At 39.3% G+C, this 24,064-nt stretch overlaps 1 protein-coding gene across 4 annotated transcripts in view; it reads right to left on the bottom strand.

Moving 5' to 3' along the window:
- LOC103476097 (vacuole membrane protein 1) overlaps window positions 1–24,064 on the bottom strand; it is a 77,339-nt gene that overhangs the window by 39,775 nt on the left and 13,500 nt on the right. For all 4 annotated transcript variants that reach the window (XM_008428187.2, XM_008428189.2, XM_017308616.1 and 1 more), the window contains exons 5-7: window positions 23,893–24,003; window positions 6,964–7,188; window positions 774–905 (exon numbers count right to left, since the gene is read on the bottom strand). In XM_008428187.2, the coding sequence (XP_008426409.1) occupies window positions 774–905; window positions 6,964–7,188; window positions 23,893–24,003 (468 nt within the window). The remainder of the gene's footprint in view (window positions 1–773; window positions 906–6,963; window positions 7,189–23,892; window positions 24,004–24,064) is intronic.

The following is a 24,064-nucleotide window of genomic DNA, read 5'->3' as shown; positions in this document are numbered from 1 at the left end:
TTTTTTGCTTAACTGTATTTTTTACAGAAAATATTATTTTTGTCATATTTGTGAATCAAAAAGTGTTCTGATTTGAAATGTTACTAACCTCATATATGTACTGAAAAGTAAAACACGTACAGTCAACAGAAAGACTCACTCGCATGTCAAATATGTTAAATGGTTCAGTTGGGGAAAATAAGAGTCAATGACTCAGTTGTTCACAAGTTCTCAAGCATATATGGATGCAGATGTTTGGTTTCTCTTGCTCTGTCTGGATGTTTGAACCACATGAGAAAAAAAAGAAAAAACTTTCCTAAGTCTGGACACACGACAGGCAAATCTTATAAAATGGTTTTGCTGCATGCGTGCTTTTCCTTTCATTCTTCTTGCATTATTCATAATAATAGGAGGAGAAAAAAAACACACAAATATTTACAAACAGCCGTGAGGCATTGTTGAAATATGTGAAATGGTGGCATGCTGAGCATATTTTTAAGGAGGATCTCTTAATGAAAGCCTGAAACGGAAGCAGCGTTTTACTCAAGCGCATCATTTGATGTTCTCAGAGTCATAATGTTGTGCAAGAGTGCGATTGCGACCGCCTCATTGAGAAACGAGGGTGTGGTTATTTCAACAGCTAAGGTGTGTGGTAAATCCCCAACTCTGGAGTTAGGATGAAAAGAAAGTGAGAACTACCTTCATGAAATGAGTAATAGGGCCAGACAGAGGAGAAAGTAACGACGGTAACTATGACGATGAGGGAGGAAAAGGTGCGAGGAGCAATGTGTCACCTGTGCGGACTCGGTCTGGTCCAGCATTTCCTCAAACTTCTGGTAATCTTCATCATCTGGATCAGCGCCGGACAGGCGGGCAGCCCGCGCCATGAAGTAAGGAGGGAGCTCCCCTATAGCGGTACCGGCGCCCTGTTCGGCAAAACACAAACAACAACACACAGAGACAACGGCGTAAAGTTTATACGTCAGTATAAAATAATATTGAGGGAGATTAGATGATGTATAGAAACGCATTTTCCTCTTTCATAAATGTATTATAAAATCCCATTTTCAAAGTATACTTTTAATCTTTAACACAAGGTATTCTACCCCTTGGATGTTTTACCCTTTTTTATTGATTTTACAAATCAATAATGAGCAGTGACGTTTGGCTTTTTTGACAAAAATAATTACCAAAATTCAATAAAATCTTAAATGTTAAATGTAACCTGATTTCTACAAAACAATGACAGTTGTATAAATATTCACCCTCTGTAAAGTGACTGACCTAATTCAACAGAGGTCCAGACAATTGGTGCCAATAGTCTCACAGTAAGTGAGGTCACCAGACTGCAGTCTCCGGTGATTGTGCTATTAAGACACTTCACATCTTACATCGGCATTCATACTGCTACAGCATGAAGACAAAGGAATGGTGGTGGCAGAATCATGCTGTGGGGATGCTCCTCAGCAACAGGACAATTAAAATCTCTAAAACATTCAGGCATTTTACGAAAACAATATTTTATGAATCTTTAATCCATTGTCACTTTTGGACTTGGTTGATGTTTATTTGACAAATCATTTCCACTAAATAAGCACCACATAGAAACTAAGGTAGAATGATTTATTTTTAAAATAGCGTTCTTTCAAAAGGCTAAGATAATTTTGGTTCTATTTATAAACACCTCATATGACTTTTCAAATACATATTCATCAGCTTTTGAATAAAAACCTCCTCGTCCTTGTTCTGTATATGTTCTCGTATTCAATATAAAGAAGTTCTCCAAAGTTATCGAGTATAATTTGTGAACAGTTTTGCTAGCATGGTCGCTCAGAACCAAACAACTAAATGACGCGCGTCCCTTTGAAGATGCAACTTTCTCCTCGCCTAGAAAAGGTTAGCTGCACTGAAAAGAGCACCAAATAAAGGGGTAGAGTAGAGTCCTATGGTACTTTATCATTTTGACTAAAGGAAGTCAGACATTTCACTGAAACCTAATGCGACTACAGTCACTATGCCGATTGTGTTACCCTACAGACTAGCAAGCAACAGAACACAAAAAATATTTGAACAGCCATAATCTGACCAAGCTTTCGTTGCTTGATGACTGAGATTGTGTAACAGAAGCAATTAACAGGACTAAAAGAAAAAGGATTTACAAGAGTAAAAATCCCACAGATTTTCAAACAACTGTGGATCCATTACAAACAGGGCCAACGCAGGGGGAAAGCCATACGCTAACTCTGCATAATACAGCTGCCAAAAGGAGCTTGTAGCTATAAAGTGCTAGAGCGTGTGTGAATGAAAAAGGCTTAACAAGAAGAAAGACGAAGTGATTTGAGGGAAATAAATCATAAGTATTTCGGTGGGTTCACCAGGTTCGTGAAACAAAACACGACAATTTAGGGAGGAGGGAGGGAGCGGTTTGAGGAAAACAGATTTAATAAACAAAATAAAACGGCAAACTCCAAAAAAAAATTTAACATTTAAACTGTTTCAATATTTTCCACAACTTCCTGTGCTTTATTTTTGGGCATTTACAGCATCTTTTACAAATCATTCAAGTCTTTGACCCGCAAAGACAAACCTAGAGCAGGCAGAGCTCAGAAGTAGAAGCAAAGCCGTGAGCTTTTGGAAACACAGCGTCACAGCAGGTGTGTGCAGCACTGACGACAGCACTACACATAAAACATGTCATAAAAATCCCTATACCTTTACTTTCAACACAATAACAATGGTAGCAATGTTGTTGGCCAAGGAAGTTCTTCAGAAGTAAATTATATGTCTCACCTTATTGTGTTTCTTTTCAGAAATGATTTCTGAGCTGGTTTTTGCAAATAGCACTCTGTAGGTAAAACTCTAAACTGTTTGTGTCCAGGATATGTGGGACTATTTCTAACCCTAACCCTGTACAAGTTGGACAGAAGGCCAACTTTGGTGATGATTTTGTGATTTGACCCAAAGTAAAAGGAGACTAAATATGAATGAAGGCCACATTTTCAGGGTTTTGTGACTAAAAAATTAATTTAGTCCAACTTAACAACTGCTTTGTGTCAGTTTGGTAAAAACCAGCCCCTTGTTCTACGCTTTGCTTCGTGCAGAGGGCCTGGAAACTCAACTATTAAGAAACAATTCATTCCTGGAAGCGTGGACTGTGCTGAAGTCTTAAATATTGCCTAATCACTAATGTTTGACTGTGACCTATGTAATGCACCAGTTTGATGCCATCAAGCTTAATGAAAACAACCATTCTCCACAGCAAAGTGCCGAGCTGAACAAGGCGGTTGATAATTCAATACTTGGACGCGTGGTCCACCTGGACTGAATGGCTTTGTTCACATCCTCTGCTGCCATTGCCACAACTACAGGCAGACTACAATTCTAAAACGGCGCAGAAAATCGATGTCACCGTTCAAAACTTCTCCAATTTGCTGATTGGCTCGGTTGATATTCTACTGGAGAAATCTAAGTGAATGAGAGAAAGTCCAGACAGAACAGTGAGCGGAGATGAGAGCGGAGCAACGACCAGGCTGGCTTTGAGTTGGCCTGCTGCACAAAATCCAAACAAAATTCCCTTAATGTTTTGGTTTTAATCTGATGAAATGTGAAATAGTTCAAGAGGTATGAATACTTCCAGCTCTGCAGATAAATTAAGTTCCAATTAGAAAACACATTTGTGTGATTACAAGGTCTTATTAATGTTAAGCATTAAAGCAGAGTGAAAAAAAAACAAAAAAACTTTGCTGAATGTGCTGTTCTGGCTGTACACGCAAATCCCACCATCATCATCAAAGAGGCGTATAACTAACTAATCACAGGAGCGTTACTTATATGTTGCTGACGGGCTGAGCCAGAAGATGATTAGTGGGTAGTTAGCAACCATGGCAGCAACAACAAGCCCAAACAATCACTGTCAGGAGGCGGTGCTATCCCCCAAAAATCTGGCACGCTGAATCTGTAATCTGGACACCCTGTTCTCGAGTTAACACGGCCGTCTTTAATGAAATCTTCTACTTTGTTTTTTTATATATAATGGCGACGTGCTTTAATCTCCCTGGCAGCTGCTCCATTCAACAGCTCCGCTTCTGTTCGCGAGCGCGCAGCTCGGGGTGTTTGTGAAAGCAGGGCAATGAAATTTGTCCACCTGCGCCGCGCCGCTGTTTGAAGTGGGGCACTTAACGCATCTACTGTCATGGACTACAAGAGCAAAGAGGGAGAAGGACAAAGAAAGAGTAGGAAAGAGAAAGTTGGAAGGGGAGGAGGAGGAGGAAGAGAAGCAGTTGCGAAGAGGAGAAGGAGAAGGAGGAGGGTTGGGTGATGTTTCATGTCTCATCACCAGCATAAGCAGCAGGCTGGCAGGAGACAGGGTGGTAAAAGGGGCGGGGCTTCGTCACTGAGGCTTTGAAAACTTGCGTGCAACAGGTGCCTCCAAACTGTAGAGCTGACAAGCCTCGTGGGTGGGGGGGGATTGAAGCCAGAGGGGGATTTGGTGACAGAAACACAACAACAAACAAGAGAGTTTGGTAATCCTTTGAAAGAAGGAAGAGTTTGTATGTGTGTGTGTGTGTGTGTGTGTGTGTGTGTGTGTGGTTAATATTTTACAGCTCTGCTGAAGCCTGGGGGCCAATTACAGCAGAGAGCAGAAGGGCCGGTTCCCGTAAAGGCGCCAGCAGTGAAGAAGTAACTGAAGAGGTTTATTTCCCCCTCAGCACTTACATCTTCCACATTACTAGGAAGAGGGAAGCAGATGATCGTAAAACAATGAATAATCTACCGAGTTCAGCTTTTTAATTCCCCTTCAGTTCTCCGCTTCTGGGTCAGAAAGAAACAAAAAAAAAAGAAAAGTGAACTGTTGATAAAAGCGAACTTGAAAAGGCTAAACAGAAATCTGTAACGGAGCGTAACTTTTTAACCGGTCTGGCTCATGTCTTGTTTTCTTTTTTTTATGCATGTGTGAGTTACTGATAAACCAGCAGAGTCAGAAAAAAAGCTGCACTTTCTCTTTCATAAACAGTTTGTGAGTCTATTTTAATGTATTTTTTGCCTACGAAGTAGAGGAAATGCTTCTGTTCAGGCTCTGAGAAGAAATGGCCCGACAGACTGAAAACATTTTTGTCTTTCTTGGTAGTCACCAAACCAAATTGGGTAGATGTGTGAAACCATTGACGTTGCTTAGTGGAAATTCACTGTAGTCAAAAGGGGTTTTCCAAGAATATGAGTTATTAATATGCACATTTTCGCCCCATGTAAATTTGTGGCATTTCTAACCTGTTACAAGAAACATAAAAATGAAGAAGCATGTCTAAAATGAGAGAAAGAAGAGTTAAAGCAGCGGCTAAAAGATATTTTAAATGTACAGTAGGGTCAAAACAAGTTAAATATTTATAATGATGTTTGTATAGCTATAAATACTCACGTCTGGGTTTTATGTAAAAGCACAATCTCTCCTTATTGTCTAATCAGTTCTGGTTACTTTATTCTCTTTCCTATGTGAAACTTACAGTCCCTTGTAATATAATTCATAAGTCCTGAACTTTTAAACATTAAATCAATGTTTAATTTTATATAGGTTTATAAAAGTAAAACTTTTATGCAATTCATAAAGTGGTACAAAAATGATGCACAGTTTTCAGCAAGTCTTTCAAGTAAAAATCTAAGGTTTGGGATTCTTTTGGATTCAGCTTGTTGAATATCCTTGCAACTGCCTGCATGGCTTAATCTGCATGTGACTGAATTGAAATTACGTTTTTGTAGACGGCATTTGTTGTGAATTGTTTACAATGTTATATAATTATAACACAGCATTATAAATAAACTGGGCTGAATTACAAACCGTTCTGTAGCGGCCTCTGAGGTGTGTTAGAGAATGTAAGTGAACAAAGAGCATCATGAAGAGAAAGGAAAACAGCAGACAGGTGAGGGGAAAACGTTCTCAGAGATCTGCTCAAGCCATGATTGTGGCACAACTGCAAACTTTCCCAGACATGGCCGTCCAGTTATACCACAGGAGAGCCTTAAACAGAGGAGAAGTCAAGAGGCCCATGGTAACTCTGGAGGTGCTGCAGGGATCCGCAGTTCAGGAGAATCTGTTGATGTCCGCCGTCAGCTGTGAGCTCTAAAAATCTGACCTTCATGGAAGAGAGTCGAAAGAAAGCCGTGACAAGCCATGGCTGCAGTTTTCCACGGGTCACAGAAAATACCAGAGTGTTCCGTTTTAGATGACACTAAAACAGAACTTATCAGTAGGTGGTGGCAGCATCATGCTGTGGGGAGGTTTTTATTGAGCAGGGACAGGAAAGGAGTCAATAATACAAATAAACACAATGTATATATTATGTAACATAATGTATATATTATGTGCATTTAATAATTTTTTTTACTCAGTTGCACATCTCTAGGATCAGAGTACACCATTTCTATTTCTGATAACTGAGCAGTATTTTTGTCATAATGTTGTACAGTATTTTATTATTATTGCTAATTATATATATATTTATGTTTTTTTTCATCTTTTATGTGAACCTACATGCCATGACGCTGCTGTTACACCTACATTTCTCCAGTGTTGGACAGTAAAGGATATATTTCTATAAATATAAGCAAATGTTAGATGATTTAGGCGTGGAATTAAATGGAGACACACCCCAGGCATTGCAACTGGGTTTGCTGTGAAAGGCCACTCTACAAAGCATTGACAAAAAACAGTCGCAACTTTTAGGCAGGAGAAAGTCAAAAACAATCCATTCTTGTTCTTCCACTGCATAACTACTTTGTGTTGGTGTATCTCATAGCTTCCAAAGAAATAAATTGAAGTTTGTTATTGTAGCAAAGCAACACAAAAGTGAAAGGGGCATGAATACTTTGGTGAGGCACTGTAGTTTCACTGTTACTGTAAAATACCCCAGCGAAATCTGGTTCCGATCACTGCAAAGTGACTCAGTCAAGGCAAGTACCCTCAGTTGGTGCAATCCTAATCAGACTCACCCACATACAAGCTTCCAGACGAACTTTTGAGATGATGGTCCAGAGGGAGATGCTTCCCTGGAGGCCCACCATCCCGTCTGCCCCCGCATCCACCTGCTCGGCACCAGGGCCGGATGTCAGTACTTCCTGTTGGGGACAGACAATTTGGTCCGGATAGGGAGGTTCAGGGAATTCCACCGAACCACATTCATAGGCTGCCAGGGTCACCGCTGCGATGTGAGGTCCCTGAATACCAGACAGCAGACACAGACAAGTGAGAAAGAAGGAGAAAATGCTAATTAGTTCAAAGCAAGAGCAAGTGAAAACTATTAACTCAAACAGAGTGGGAGCAGAGCTACCTGCTGGTATTTTGAGTCAGTGGAAGACCCCTCTAATATTAGCCTGGGTGAAAAGTTGCAGCAGTGAGTCAAATATTAACTGATAACATAATGACAGTTTTATGTGGGCCAGAATCAAACTGTGCTACAAGTTGCACAGACACACGTTTGCAGGTTAAATAGCTTTGGTGCAAAGCTATTAAAGCACCAACAGCTAAAGAGAGGAGTTGTTTTACTGGAGACGTGCAGCAGAGAAAATCTCAGGAACGTGAAGTATGAACTGAACAATGAACCAGAAACAAGTGGCAACTACACTGTATATGCTTTGTTTCATTTATCTACGACGTCAGCCAAATGTTGCTCGGGTTCCACATGGAAAACACCAAAACAACAACTTGATTTTCAGCTCATGTGACTCGGTAGCGTTAGCCGTCCAAGGTGATGACATTAGCCAACAATATCAAAGGTAACAACATGTTTGCCATTTATGGTTGTTTGGTACCGTCAGTTGTAAATTCCCCCTCTGTAATGACCTTATCGGTATTGAACACTAAATCAGATAAGAAAGGAGTGATCTAAAACTTTAAAGGTTGTGGTGGATGACACAAAACAAAACCCAGAAGTGGTTTTAGTGCTTTGTAATTTGGACGAGGAAAGCTCAGGGTTAGATATTCAAAAGAACTGCAGCTATTAATTTGCCTAACATCATTTCATTAAATCTGACTGAAACATGGTCGCTACTCCACCTCCTCACCCGGCACTTCCAGGAATGCGGAAATTTAAATAATTAGGAGGAGTTGACTCGTTCACACAAAGATAATCCTCTTGCTGCAGTTTTCTGAGGCAAATTAAATTAATTTGATTATCACAAATCAAGCTGTTAAGCCAACAAACCACCATTTTAATTATTTTCATTTTCTGTTCAGTTTGATTCATACTTATTTTTATGAGATTTTCATAATTTGCTTCTTTTAGATTAGTTTCTAACGTACTTGATTTTGGCCGTGACAGCATGTCTTTGGGGAAATGGATGGTAACCGTACAGAAGCTGCAGAGAAGTGACTTAAACTAAGACCTAGTTCTCAGGTAGCTGGACATCTGGAAAAACAAAAACACTTTCAAACAATAATTTAGCTTCCCGGTTAGATGAAGTCAGAGAACTCTATGATTGCAGTAACTGACTGCTAAGTAGCGAATAAAAACAAATAATCTCTTACAATGCTGCTTCCACTCCTGTAATTTAGTTATCATCGTAGGCTTCTTGAAAAGGAATAACAGCTCTGTAAGCATGATGCTTCATGGTCATTCAAGTCTGACTCACTTTGACAATAAGCACGATAACATCTTGTCTCAGAGTTCAAAGTTTGATTAGGTTTTATAACAAGCAGAAGCCATCATCATGTGACCAGATCTCTCCCCCCAAAAAAAACACAAGCCATTCAGCGCAAACCTGTAAACGGATATATAACAATCAGACAATTCTCTGGTATGATCCCTGTAAATAAAGGCACGACTGTGGCGTGGGCTGATGTAAGAAGACACTTTGTACTGTTTCTTCCATGTGTTTACACTCATGGACGTGCGTGTAGGAAGGGTGCTCCCTATGACGCACAGAGGCAGCTTGGCATTACACAATGCAGCACCATTTGCCTTCTGGCAAAAACCTGGGGCTGGGCTGGAACTTCCGCACCAGCACAAGACGAGGCCGGACGGGATGTGGGAGCACGGTTAGGCAACAGAAACTGCCAAGTCATCTCTAAAGGAAATGTGCTTCTGCTTTTAAATATGTATGGTACGCATAACATCCAATCAAGCTTCCGGCTCAGAGCTGACAAGCACTCGGCAAGGGTGTGAATATCAGGTCAATTCAGGGCATTTAATGATTCATCTGTGATCATTTAATGTTGTTTTAAGGATTTTGAAAACAATCATTGGGTTTGCGTTTAAGAACGCTTGCATTCAAGTGAGGATATTCTCTGATCTGCCTTGCATCAGAATTATACAGGCTTAAATAAAAACATATTCTCCCACTGATAATTGGTTCAATGTTCCAGGAAAAACTGTATTTTGACCACATTTCTTTGGAGCCATCAACAAGCTTTTGACATAATTTCAGCCAGGTTTTAGACAGAATTTCTGAAATTAGCTTCGTTTCCTGGGACACAAGTGGCTTTTAATCAAAATCCACAAGTTTTCAATAGAAGCTGTTTGACTGCGGTAGCTATTTTTTTTCCAAGCCAATTTATTTATTTTATTGGAGCACCCAACAGTTTCCATCTGTGACAGTTGGTGAGATATTCCTCATTTTAAAAGGCGCATCTTCACTCCTCCAAACATGCATCTTATTATGACTAAATAACTTTGTCTCTTATTAAAAAACCTTTTTTCAGTGGGCATTTTAGTTGGTAAATGTGGGCAGAACCAACTTTGCTGTGGACAGTGAAGATGGTGTTCCAACTGTTTCCTTGCAGGTTGATCCCATCCAGTTTTTCTGACGTTGAAGGTTGGGATTTTCTTCCAGACCATGTCAAAAAGCTTACATAATTTCTGAATAATTTAGAGATAAAATTGCTTAGTAGTTTTAAAAAAAACTTATGTAGATTGATGACATCTATTAGCTGCAATCAGTCCTAATCATCAATTAGAAAATAACAGATTTGTATCACAAAAAATAAATGCATCTACAATCAGTTTGCATTGAGACGCCGCAATTAAACATGACATTTATGCCGCTGATGGATGTAAAACCTCTGTATGCATAAGTGCCTGCATAAACACTAAGCCGCTCCAGATTTTAGAACAAAAAAATCCGGTTGCTAACACTGTTGTTACCAAACACAAACCGGGATGTCTTAGTGACCCAGATGGAAAAATAAAGAAACTCCCAGCATTGACCCAGTCAGAGTTGTAACTCCTCAAGCACATGTCCTCCCATCTGAATATGAAGAGGGGGCCACTTTCACATCGACGCACACAGATCCTTCAATAACACAAACTCGTCAAGCAGACGGTTGTATGAACAAGAAAAACTATCCTCCTCACAACTCCTGGTGTGTTTACCCAACACACACACACACTTACTTGGAGCTCAACAATAGAGCGTGTTGCGTGACTAAGAGTACCTGCTCACACTCGCTCTCTTTCTTCCCCCCCCCTCCCTCTCTATGTTTAATGCTGTGTCACTGCTTCTCTCCTTCCGGAAAAATCCAGCCCTCTCATGTTGTCCGGCCAACTTAACATCCAGGTAGCTTGCCTCCGTCTGTCTCGGTATGCTTCTCGCTTGATGACAGACGTGTGCAAGTAGGAACTTAAAAAGCAGTTCCCCTAGTTCCAGAGTAAAGCGGTAAATGATTAACAACAAAACACACACACACACAAGCAGTTACACACATACACAGAGTTTACTGTAAACAGAATCCAGGTGAGATTTGATGCGTACTGAACTCATATCTGTCTGATGATGACAGGCTTTCATGCCACAAAATAGTGCTTAGATCCACACGGATCCTGTAACAAGGAAATTGTGAGCACTGCTGTCAGTGTGTGTAGTGATATCACCGTGAGATGTGTGTGTGTGTTGGAACACAAGGCCGAACCAGAGCAGCTTTTAGAACAAAACGAGGCTAATAAGATTGTAGGATTAACCCCTTAAAGCTTTTCTGAAATATAACTGGAGGGCGTGGAGTTTTTTTTCTTTTCTTCCCAATCCAATTTAACACGCAACTGGGGAACTTTTTGTTTCATTTTCTTTGCTAGCTAACCCTTCTGTGATTTCAGTGTCGCATTTGCAGGGACAGGACATTTTTTGTTCATTGTGAAACTTTTCTGCTGACTGAGGGTGTAGATTTAAGTCTGAGTTTGTTTTTTGTTTGTTTTGAAGCATGTTTTAAATTCAACTGACTGATGATTCACAACTGCAAGTTAAAATTAAACTGGTGCTGCTCACTGTTGGCAAAAAAAAAAATGGGGAAAAAGTTACACTAGTAACATAATTCTGTAATCATTCATATCATTTTAGAAGACAAAGCTTAAGCAGCTGCCTGCACTATCTGGAAAACCTCAATTTTATGATCACAGAATCTCATTACATGATTTATAGGATTTCATAATCAATTTATGTTTGCATTGTGGCATGTTTCTTTTCATGCATTGCTTTCAGATCTCATTTTAAGCAAATCATAAAGGTTTTTGTCATTTTATTGTCTTCCCTTTAAATTCCAGTCAAGCAATTTGTATCGTCTTGTGTGTGGATAGTAACTTGTTTTGTCTGCCATCTTTCAGTTAAATTAAATTCAGATGAACAGAAGAGAATGCACTGAATTAATGTCAAGTCAGTTCAACAGAGTTTCACTCGGTGAGGTTCAGTTAAGTTTAATTCATTATGGTGTAAGTCAGTACAACTCAAGTTTATGTCAGCTCTAGTAATATCAATTCAGTTGGTTCATTTAAATTGATGAGAGTTAAATTTATAACTCAGCTCAGTTTTCTTACAGTTCAGTTCAACTCCAGGTCAAGTTAGCAAAATTCAGTTCAGTTCAATTTATAGTATATGTGACTTGTTCATTTTTCCCCATGGCCAACCAAAAACGTTTCATCTCAAGGCCCTATTTAGATCCAACTGTATAAAATTCAATGTAGTTCAAGCTTTATTCCATACAGTGCAATCTGAATTAGACCTAAGTATTTATACGAGATCAACTCGATTATGATGCAGTACTATTTGATTCAACTAATCATAAAATGTAAAAAAATAAAAAATAAAAAACAGCAATTCACATTTAGTCTTCACTTCCAGCATCCTGAGAAAGGCACACGGTGATAGAAGAAAGGATCGATTTTATAACAAGAAATGTCCTGGCAAATACTTCTATCTTCTTATTTTGTATTCCAGCCTTTTTATTCTCCTCACACAAATTCATAAAAGCATACACAAGTTCCTCTGTGATCAAGTTCCTCTGTGATCTCAGACTAGTAGATATTTTAAAACTGTAGTAAAACAGTTTTTATCTATTAACACTGCATGACTGTTTGAAGCATGTGGCTCAACTATATGATCACAGAAGTTAGGATTTCCATTTGTTAAGTTGGAATGATGACAAAAACAGGCTCACTGAAGTCAGACATGTCAGGGTTGAAATCTAAGTTGGAGTTTTCTTACAAACCCCAAACCCTAAAGTCCAATAAAACTGTCTTGGATGTATGTTGTCTTGTCAAATAAAAGGTGAAATCAAAAAAATTATAAAAGTTATTAAAAGCAGCAATAAATGAAAATGTTTTTTTTTTTTTACTTTGTTTCTGATTAATGTATTTATTCAATCAAATCTTGTGCAACTGTACAACCTCCTTTAGTGAATGTAGGGTTAAAAAGTTATGAATGGTATTAAGTTGTATTGTTAACAGTAATTAACCTGGTGGCTGGGAAAATTAATTTGTAAATCACATTGGTTTTAGAACTAGGAACTGGTATACTGTTGAGTTTGAATATAGATGGTTTTAACTTGAGAAGTAAAATTTTGTATAATCTTTACAAACACTGAAGCAATTTACATCCAAATTTCTTCTGAAAACGTCCAAAAACAGCACAAGTACCAACAGTATCACAAGTCAAGAGTCACGGACATAGAAATGTTACAGATGGAAGCCTGTTAAGTGGCTATTAAAGTCTACTTGCGTTATTTATCAAAACCATAAAGGTTTTTGCTTGACCGTACCGTTTTTCAAATTAAATATCGCCCAGCGCACACTAGCAGCCAATCAGAAGCAGACACGGCTTGTGAACGCTTCGTCTCAGTCTCCAGCTGCTTCCGGAGCCCCGCGCGGGCATTAATGGCCGTCCAGAAACTGACCGGTCCTCAGCGGCCGCAGCCACAGGACGGTCCCATCATTAACAGGTCGCTGTGGTTGTCGAGGGTCATTTAGGCACATCAGACACGGTCCAGCTAGCACAACCTGCTAACCACTTCATACAGTGGGAGACTGCTGGAGGCGAAGGACAACAAACATTAGAGGTTAGTTCGTTATGAAGAAGTCCCGGTCTGGATCCGAGAGGGAGGTAAGGGAACTCTGGACTCGGGCCATGGATGGAGCCGAGACACAGAGAGGAGGGGCAGGGGTGTTTAGAAGTGGGTGGTTAAGTACACACCATGAAGAGGTTGCAGGGGCTGGTCCTGGTGATTTATCCGTGCGGTTTCACCATATGACTTGGTGTTCTGAAACCACTCCCCAGCAGACACACAGATTCATTCTGTCCTCAAACGTTCAGCAGAAGAAACTTTGAACAAGAAAAAAAAAAAAACTTTCATTTCAGTTTAAAGGATTCTGAAGCAATTTTATGTTAGACACGGAAGATTTAAAATAAAGCTGATATTTTTACATTACTTGAAATAAATGGGTAATTCATTATAAACTATAATTTGATAAAAAGAAAAAAACTGACTTGAATTTTTAAGGTTTTTGAAAATCATCTTGCTGTGAATTACGCAATTTGATCAACTCTGTTCAGATAAAAATTATACAGACCTGGACTAGATTTATTTTAATGGCTGAAAAAATTTATTCAACAATATTCAATGCCTAAATGCTCCCAGCAGTTTTTTTTGAATATTTAGTATCAGAAACAATTAGAAATAATTATGCCACTTGATTTAAATAATAAAAAACACTGGCAAAAAAAAAATAGAAAAAAGTTTAAAAAAAGATTGTTTGTACATATGAAATGTGAATTAATATTGCTTTTCAATTACTAAAGCTCCATTTTAGGCACTTTTTGCCTCACAAAAGTAAGGTAAGGTAAGGTAATTTTATTTATATAGCACATTTTCAGCAACAAGGCAATTCAAAGTGCTTCACATGAGTTAAAAGGAAATACAAACAAAATAAACTAAAGGAAAGAAAAAAGAGGAAAGAAAACTAATCTAATGTTGTTCTAAAGTATGTAAACTAAGTGCTCCTGTCCAGGGTTGCTAAGTATCTAATTCCATTTCTAAATACTGAGAACTCTACAGTTTCTGATAAAATAATCTAAAGAGTGACTGATCTAATTCCTTTTCTGGGTTAAAGTGAGTACTCCACAATTCTAAGTTTGTTCTAGTACATTTCTTAAAAATTACTCCCATAGCAGTGAACGGTAAAATTATTTTGTTTTGTTTTATTCTTTCTTCTGACAAAAGGTAAAAAACTGAAGTGATCAGCCTTTATTATATTAAAACAGCCTGAATATGATTTTGTTTTACCTCATTTTTACAGAAAATAAAAGCAATGTTGATCATTCCTCAAAAACTCCTGCCTCAAGTTTTATTACGTAAATGTTATTTTCCCAACTGTCTTCGTAATACTCACAAAAAAGTCAAGTCGAGCTTTTTGAATTCCAAATTAACGAATTGCCGCTATCTGGAAGGACAATGGAGCTACGACACAGAAGCACCTGGTTGCATCTAGAAAGCACTGAGTAATCTTATGCCGTAGAAAGTCATAAGATAGCTATGCTTAAAATCTTACATGTACACAGGGAGCCAGCAGCGCTCGGCTTTGGTCCGGTCATGTTTGGCTTGTTCTAGGGCGCGTGTTGGTCCAATTTTAAACACTAAACCCACTTTGGCCCAAGACCTGCTTCCTTTGGCCCGTTAGTGAGTGTGTGTGTGTGTGTGTGTGTGTAGCATTAAAGCTGAATAGAAATTGTACTTGGTATTGACAGGACTCCTGGGGTTTCTAACTAACTGAGCGCCAAATGCCTCAAAACCCTGAGGTGAGACAGTTGAGATTGAGAATCCATTAAACACACACACACACACACACACACACACACACACACACACACACACACACACACACACACACACACACACACAAGGGTTTCAGTGAAATATCCTGCTGGTGTTTGTTTTTGAAAGACTTTTAATGAAGAGTGACTCACAAGATGTTCAGGGGTATCGGTGTCTCCAGTCTTATAGGTGAAAAAATAAAGTAATAAAATTTGAACTCCTATTTAATCACTGTCTCCTCATAACTGGAGCTCTAAAAGGAGGAATATCCACAAACAATGCATCTTTACAGAACGTAATTAATACTGCCTTTTTTGGAGTGACGGGATCAAATCCATGTGACAAAGCTCCGACACACTATCTAGATTTAGTTAAAAATTAATGCCGCCAAATGGAACTTAAGGAGGTGTCGAAGTTAAGGTGAGAGATCCATTACGGCCAGGTACCGGTGAGTCAAGAGGCGCTTTTCAGCTTTTTCAAAGACCAACTGAACTTGATCCCGATGTGTCACTCCTTTTCTGGGTAACATGCATGCAGTGTATCAATTGTCATTTTGGTGTAAAAAAAAGAAAAAAAAAGAGACGATCGTGCCATGCTGAGTCATTCTCAGTTGAGGTTCAAGAAGATAAGAAAAACCTGGAAGAGTCATGACAGTGACAGCAACAATTTCAAGACTTGTCTCAAAGAGTAAAAGCAGAATTATTAAATATAAATACTCATCCACATAGTAAGAAATTGTTTAAAAGAAAAAGGTAGGTAAAAAAAAATCAAAATATCTGTGAAATAGATGCATTTAAAACTCATTTTAAAAATAAAACACATCAAGTCTCATAAAAAATAGTTTAACTTATTGTAAGTAAGAAATATAATAAAAAAGTCTGAAAGCATCAAGCAGCACAAATTGTATGTGAAAATGTAAATTATTCCAATTATGAATTTTCCTGCAAAATACGTACAAGTACACCAGATAGGATAACAGCTGTATTTTTAATAACAAATTTGTTTCTATCGGTGTTCATAAAATAATACACACTTGTATAAAAATGTTAAAATATTTACGAGCCAGTTTATTTTTCTTCTTTTATCCTGTAAATAAATGTTTTCATGGAACAATATGCCCCAAACTGACAAAAAGTAACGAGCAAGAAAATGGCGATCCCTACAGTCACAATCTAAATTTACAGTCTCAGAAAACTAGAAGGAAAAACCTCTTCCCTGGGTTGATATTTTTCACTGTGAGTGAAGACATTTTGATGGCGCCCTCTCACACCCCCTCTGTGAACTCAACCTGCATCCGGAGCAGGTGAGTTTTCCCAGGATGGATGCAGTCAGCAGTAAACCATCATGACACTGAATACCTGGGCTGAACCCAAAGTTGCCTCACAAGCCACTAATCCTGCTCAGCAGTGCAGCCCCCGGGTCACAAAGGTTGTGAGTCACAACTCAAACAAAGCGGCCGAGTTTCTGTCTGAGTGAACGTCTATTTGCCCTGGAATAAAACAGAGGCTTGTCGCTGCAAAAGAGTGAGGCAGAGGGCATCACTCGCATACCAGTCCTTTGTCCAGCTCCCTGCCGTGACGTAAATGAGTTTTCCCTCGCCCACACGTTCTTGTCAGACAGTAGATGTGTGGGCAAACCGTGCTTTACGCTGAAACTGTCGCCTTGCTTCAAAGTAACTGGATCACTGAGGCAGAGGTGTAAGTGCAACAATGCAGGAATAGCCTCCAAAAGCCGCATTCCACGACCTGCTCATCGCTTAGTGTGATAGCTGGCTGTAATTAAAGCTCAGCTTCTGGTAATTGCCAACAGTCCAAGCTTAATTTCAGGGGGGCTGCAGTGGAAAATCTGTATATTCTGCACGAGCCTCCCTTTGCAACCTATAATCTAGAAATCCTAAATGAAACCCAATACAAAAAATACAGAATGTTCCTTTATTTAGATAAGCCACTGTTGGTTTTTCTTTTTTTTTTTTTTTTTATGGAAAAGTGGCTGTAAATCACAAGTCACATACACACAGTCAAATTCTTTCAATTCCCCTTTTACTGCCATCATCAACTGCCAACACCTACAGTCCCTTGCAAAATAAAAAATCATCTGTCACATTACAATTATAGGTGTCAAATTGCACAATTGTTAAGCAGTAAGAGCAAGAGATACGGATTTTAGAAGATTTGCCGGGCATGTATTTGCACAGAGTTTCTTTTAATTTGATTCCCCTAAATAAAATCCAATGTAATCAGCATCTAAAGTCACAGAGTCAGACCACGAGTGTATCATTTAATCTCTGTAAATCCAGCTGTTCTGTCAAAGCCTCAAAGGTTTGTTAGACAAGATCAGAAAACAAACAGCATCGTGAAGTCTGAGGAACTCAGCAGACATGTCAGGAAGAAAGTTGAGGAGAGGTTTAACCCAGAGTCAGACGAGAGAACAACATCCAAATGATAAAAAAAATCAGATGTCCATTCCACAAATTCTCCATGACAAGATTTGGAAAGTGAAAAAAAACAAAAAACATTGTTTATAGAAAGTCATTCAAAGTCTATTAAACATTGCTGACCAAGCGACATTTAAACTTTCTGACCTACAAGGTGAAAAAAGAACATTATCCTCAACAGTGAAACGTGTTGGTGGCTGCATCATGCTGTGGGAATGCTTTCCTTCAGCTCAGACAGGGATGGATGGAGCTGAATGAAGAACAATCCAAATATAAAATCTGATAAGAGATCATTGAAGACTTGATACTGGTGCAAAAGTGATTTCTGTTTGGAAAACCTAACAGAAGTCTGCAGCAAAAGTTGACTGTTTTAAATATCATCATCTTGTAATTATTCTCCCTCCATTTCACAACAATGCACTAATCTGCATTTTTGTGTCTACTAAAATCCCAGTAAAACACATTGACGTTTGTCGCTCCAGTAAATGGGAAGAACGTCATACTTCTGCAAACCACTGTTCAGAGAAACACACTTTGGGCACTTCTGTTTACTTATATAACAAAAAAGAGAAAAAAAACTTCTTGTTGCTATTTTGTAAACAGTAAAATGCACCATTTTTAATTTTATTGACTAACTTTCATGCCGCCATAATGACTTAATAGCAACAACCATTACTGAAAGTAATTTAATGTTGTATGACTCAGATGAGCTCTCTTCTAAAATATTTACAACATTCCCAAGCTTTTAGGAATCACACACACTACGAATGTCTTTTCAATTAAAAAGAGGAACCGACAGAAAAGAGATGAGATGGAAGCTGATCGCCATCTGTGAACCCGACAGTCACTGTGGCACAAACCCACACAGGTGAGGGGCGACCGGCATGAGAACATGCTCACAAACGCACACGTATGGACAACGATCTTTCTCCCCACAGTTCCTAATGAAATGAGATCTCTCCAGCTTTCCTGTGCCATTTTATTGTTTTCATGCTCTGTAATGAGAGCAGCCACCCACTACCTCCTACTCCCAAAGCAGCTGGATAAAATATACTTGATGATGTGCCAAGTTTGTCCTTTTTTTCTCTCTCCTGCTTCATACGCCTGAGCGGCAGCGTTTTGTCTTTCTCCATTAACCGGCCCTGAACCGTGTACAATGATCTCCCGCCGTCTCAGCGGGATGAAAACACAGAGAGGAGACACAGAGCAGCAATTGCCAATGTCAGGGAACAGGAGAGCTGCCACTTGTGCTCTGCTTTCATCGAGTGGGATGGGTTACGCCTCCTCATTCGGCCCTTTAGCTCCCCTGCTGGTCACTTTGCAGATTTGCCAGAGTGCAAATGTTCGCCGCTTCCCGCCAATTTCTAAGAGTGTTTACTATTTAGAAATGTGATGTGCTCATTTTTTTCTAGTAAAATGAATTTTTGAGCTGACTGGTCAGTTTTACAAAGTTTAATAAAAATTTAAAAAAACAAGGTCTATATGAAAATGTTATCTTAAGATCAGAAATGAGAGTTGCTTTAATTTCTATTAATAATAATAATGATGAACATAATCCAGAATGAAGGCGAGAAAGTCAAATTAACTCAAGGTCAATAAATCTATGAAGATATTCAAAAATAAGTCAAAAGTAGCAGTGGTTGATTTAATCCATTTCTTAAAAGTTTTAGAAAAGTAATGAAAACTGTTTTCATTATTCATGTCAGTATATCTGCAACAAGAAAATGTCAGATATTCTTTACTTTTTTTAATAAAAAAAAACAATCTGTCAAATGAATACTCAGGAATAAACTTCATCCTCAAACAATATTTCCATGTGATATCGTTGTAACAGTTTAACTGCATCTTTTGACCACTGGCACCCTCTGCTGACTGACTAAACTGGGTTAGTCGAGAATCTTGATGTCAGATTGAAACTATTTATGCAAATGTTGCTAGAAAAGGGTTTTCTATACGTAAACAAACAGCCGGTTTATCCCTGAATCTATGCGTGATATGCTGCTATGAGGCCATCTCACGTCCTCAATATTAGTTCTTTTTTTAAGAAGGCAGAAGAGACATCTTGGTGCAAGTTCTGAACATGGTCGACCTAATTACAATCACCGACTCTATCCTACTTACTAAAAACAGTGCGAAACGTCCACAGGCATTCTGCAGGATGCCATTTTTAATTCCCAAAATTTTCATCTTAATCATTGATATCTTGTCGGGGTTTAGAAATGTACAACCTCATAGAGGACATGCTTGGATGCGTCAGTTCAGACAAAACAGACAAAGTCAAATGCAAACAACTAAAACCATTTAAATTCAGAGAAATAAATAATCTTCACTGAGGTTTTGTGACATGTGGAAGGTGTAAAATCAACAGTCTGGCCACAGGGTCTTCTTTTTATTTGTTGGAATCTGCTCCAATTAGGTTTACTGAAGAATTTAATTAGTGTTTAACAGTCATTTAAAGAACAAAAGCCAAGGCCTGGATACAACACTCAACATATGTACCGTATTTTCCGAACTATAAAGCGCACCTTACTATAAGCCGCACCTACAAATCTTTTGTACAAAAACAAACAAACAAAAAAAAATATATATAAGCCGCACCGGGCTATAAGCCACTGGTATCTCCGCTGCTCTCGGTTTTCTACAAGGAAGCAGCAGAGGGCAGCAGAGGGCTGCATACTTGATAAATCTGCTATTAAGGACGCAGCCCTGCGTCTCCAACGCCAAACCATGGATTCGTTCACGCTGAGTTTACATACAGCGGCTCTATTTCCCTCCTGTACTGCCAGATCGATAGTCTTCAACTTAAAAGCGGGATCTTTTTCTTCGTGTTGTTTTCCATGATGAGGTGGAGTTTGAAGAAATTTCTCCGTTGTGCCTGCTGCTAGCATGTGCTTGTTCTAAATGAAAATTAGCACTTTCTTCTTTTATTTCCAATTTTGACCTCCAATGATTCACTTCCTGCTAAAGAGCCCCCTGGTGGTTGAAGAAAAATCCACAGAAAAGCTGCAGCATGGTTCAAAGTGTGGGAAAAAAGTAGCAGCTTATAGTCTGAAAAATTTTTTGGCAAGTTTTCAATCTGTTTTTGTAAAGTTTTGACTTCCTGTTTCCGATTTATTTCAGATCTAGAATCTTGAGCCACATCGGACTCCATTCTCTATCTGCTAAGAATTAGTAGAAACAGATGAATCCCATTTCACTTTGAGTGCATGTTCAATACAGAAAAGCACAACAAGAACAATTGCTTTTTAAGGGATGCATCTGTAAGAAAATTGAATTAAACTGTAAGCTGATTATTTCTAACGCAGCTCTTACACATGATTGTCCATCAAAACAAACCACATTACTGCAACTTCTGGCTTCAGAGGTTGCGCCCACTATCAATCGTGGAAAAGGTGGGTAATATCAGATGGCATTAAAAGAGCATGATAAATAGTTTTTACTGGACTTTTTGCGGTAAGCGCACAGTAATTACCGTATTTTCCGCACTATAAAGCGCACCTTAAAAACCTTCAATATCCTCAAAAGCCGACAGTGCACCTTATAATCCGGTGCGCCTTATATGTGGACCAATACTGAGCCACAACAGGTCTAGCAACTACGGTAAGCAGCCGCCGACTTCATTTTCGCCCATAGAAGAAGAAGTGCTCGGTGTATGCTGGGATAGTTGTCAGAATGCTGGTTTGTTAATAAAGTTTGACTGAACTATCTACCTACCGTCCGTCTAGAATCAGGTCGTCTGCAGGTCATTTAGCGCCACGTTCTCCACGAACATGCTGCGCGCAAATGGAGAAGGGTGACCATCGTCTGGCCACGCCCCGGCCCAGTCGCGAAAGGCTCTCCTCACTGACTGGAGTCGGACTGTTTTGTTGACATTCCTGTTAGTGCAGCTCCATCTAGTGGATGCATAACGTAACTCCAGCCTCTACTGTAGTGTCTATTCTATGCGCCTTATAATCCGCTGCGCCTTATAATGCGGAAAATAAAGTATTTAAATTGGGCAAATAGCCAATGTCACACTGTGTGAGACAGCGTTCGCAGAACAGATTTCACAACAAAATCCAACAGAAATATTTCAATGGTTGACATTTTAAACTGATATTTAATCAGTTTGCATCGTAAGCATTACTAAAACAGTAGCTTGTTTATCATGTAGAGATTATAGCTCCTTATTTTAACTCTGAAATTTACCAAAAGGCTGCAAACATGTTCAAATCCAGCACGTTCCAGATAGTGACTTTACTCTGCTGAGCCTTCCTGTGATCTACTGAAAGTCTTGCTCTCACACAGCCTGACTGAACTGCAGACATGTCTCAACATGTTGTGGAAAATATAATTTCTACAAAATAGTCTGCCATTGCTGTACTTCTCCTGGTTTCATTTCTAAACACTTAAATGATTCTTAAAATAGCAAAATTCAAGTCTTTGCTCGGCAACAGCCTCCACACTGAAGAGTGTTGTCAGCACAAGCTGCTAAATATGGTGCATTCATTGATCAGAAAATAAGAAAATCCAATTATTTAGGTATTAATTCATATCTGATGGAAATCTAAATTAGAAGCGTGGAGAGCATTTATATTGAACTTCTTCAGCCAGTACTGAACTACAACTTGGTACCATTACAGCTGCAAGTTTTATTAACTTTAGCTCCTAAAGTTAATAAAACTTCAAATTGCCCAATCAAAGCCTGCTGCTATGATCCTTGGTGCATGGACAGAATCTACATCAGTTTGAAGACAACTAAACATAAATACTACAATAACATGAAACAGTATCACCACACATTAGACATTTTTTTAATTCAACAACCGTTTTTCCCGTTTTCTGTTTCAAACTTATGTCTTCTGCACAAATGTTCTCTCGTTTGTATTCACTTCCCTGTTCTAAAGCTTCCTCCCGACACCCAGGTCTGTCTCTGCATGCACAATGTGTTTCCTTCAATTAGACCCCAAAAAAATGTGAGTTTTGAAGGAGTTCAAACTCCTTTTGTTATCAAGCAAGTCATTTGAGAGTGAAAACAAAAATAAGAACATTTAAGTCTTACACTAAAATGTTCTCTTGATAAAATTCATTTACATTCTTCCATAGAACGACCTGAAATAATCTAAGTTGAATTTTCTGGACATGTCTGTCTGTGTTTGAAAAAATTTGTTAACTACCATTTAAATTTTCAGCTAAAATCAATGCTGAAAATTTCTTACCTTTACTGAGTAACAAGTCTGCCTACACTTTAGTTTTTCCTGATGGAGCCTTTAAATAAAACAAAACAAAACAAATATTGATCTAGAAAAAGTGCCTGTATTCTCCTGAAAACTCTATATTTTTTCTGGAAAACTAACAGTTTATTCCCACTGTGCTATGGGATTAAAAAAGACATATTTTTAGATGGCACTCTACATCAGCAGAGCTAATAACAGTGTTTAACATGCTGTATCTTCCAGGCTGGAGACAGAATGTACAGCAGCAGCCGCAGGAAGGAGCATCAGGTTCTGTCATGAACTCAGTGACACCACAACCTGCAGTAACAACAACTCCAACTAGATGGCGATGCAACACTTTGAAACCTTCCACTGAAAAGAGCTGGGAGTCAAGGGAGATTAGAGGGGGGAAAAAAACAACAACTCTCGTGTTACATTTTGGAGCGTCACAGTTTTTGGCTTTTAAAACAACAGAACAGAGGACACACACTTCAAAGTTTCCAGTTCGGCTCCACTGGGCACGTGCGCCCGAGTGTGACAGCGAAGTCCCCTGATGACAGATGGACTAGAAGCAGTAAGGACCAGCAGATGTTCTGGTATCAGAAGTGCAGAAACAACACCCGCTGCCCTCCCTCTTCCCAACATCCTCACTGCCCTGAACTGAGGCACTCAGAGATTAGGACTCTTGGAGGAAAACATATGGAAAAAAAAAAAAAAGGAAAAGGGAAGGGGTGAGTAAAACTGAGAACGTAAACAGAGAAGAGGCATAAAAAGAGAGGGAGTGACAAAAGAGAGAGTGAGCGAAACAGTGGGGAGTAGGAAAGAAGAAAAAGAACTAGACAAGGGGAGGGAGAGTGTTTTTATCCTCATGTGCACTCAAAGGGGTCAGTGAGTGCAACTGTTTTTAGCCTGCCTGTCAAAACCAGTGCGTCTATCATAATGCCTATTCACACCCATCACATGCACACGAATGCATACAAAGTTCAAATGCATAAAACGACTCCAGAAAGCTTTTTTCACCCTCGTCAAAACTCTGCAGCAGCGCAACAACGTCGTCAACAGTGCCTTTAAAAACCTGCGTCACTGGTTGCACCACCATCATTCTCATCATCATCACCACCCGCTCTGTTTGGGTTTGAGCCGAGGCACAAACCAGCATGGGGAAGTGAAGAGCTGCAGCGTGGGGGAGCCAGGCAACTCTCCCTGAAGAAATTCTGTCTTACCAGGTAGAGCAGGAAGGTGTGCAAGCCGGTGCCAAGACCCACAGAGGAGAGGATACCCAGGCCGACCCAATAGGCGCACCACAGCGTCTTCTTCTCCATGTAGCGCACGTACTGCAGAGGCCAGGGAGAGGGACAGTCCACCACATGGCAGAGGCACATGCATGAGTGCAAG

This window comes from Poecilia reticulata, linkage group LG14, assembly GCF_000633615.1.
Source record: "Poecilia reticulata strain Guanapo linkage group LG14, Guppy_female_1.0+MT, whole genome shotgun sequence".
NCBI lineage: Eukaryota > Metazoa > Chordata > Actinopteri > Cyprinodontiformes > Poeciliidae > Poecilia > Poecilia reticulata.
Note: the sequence above shows the minus strand (reverse complement) of the source record. Positions and strands in the feature narration are given on the sequence as shown.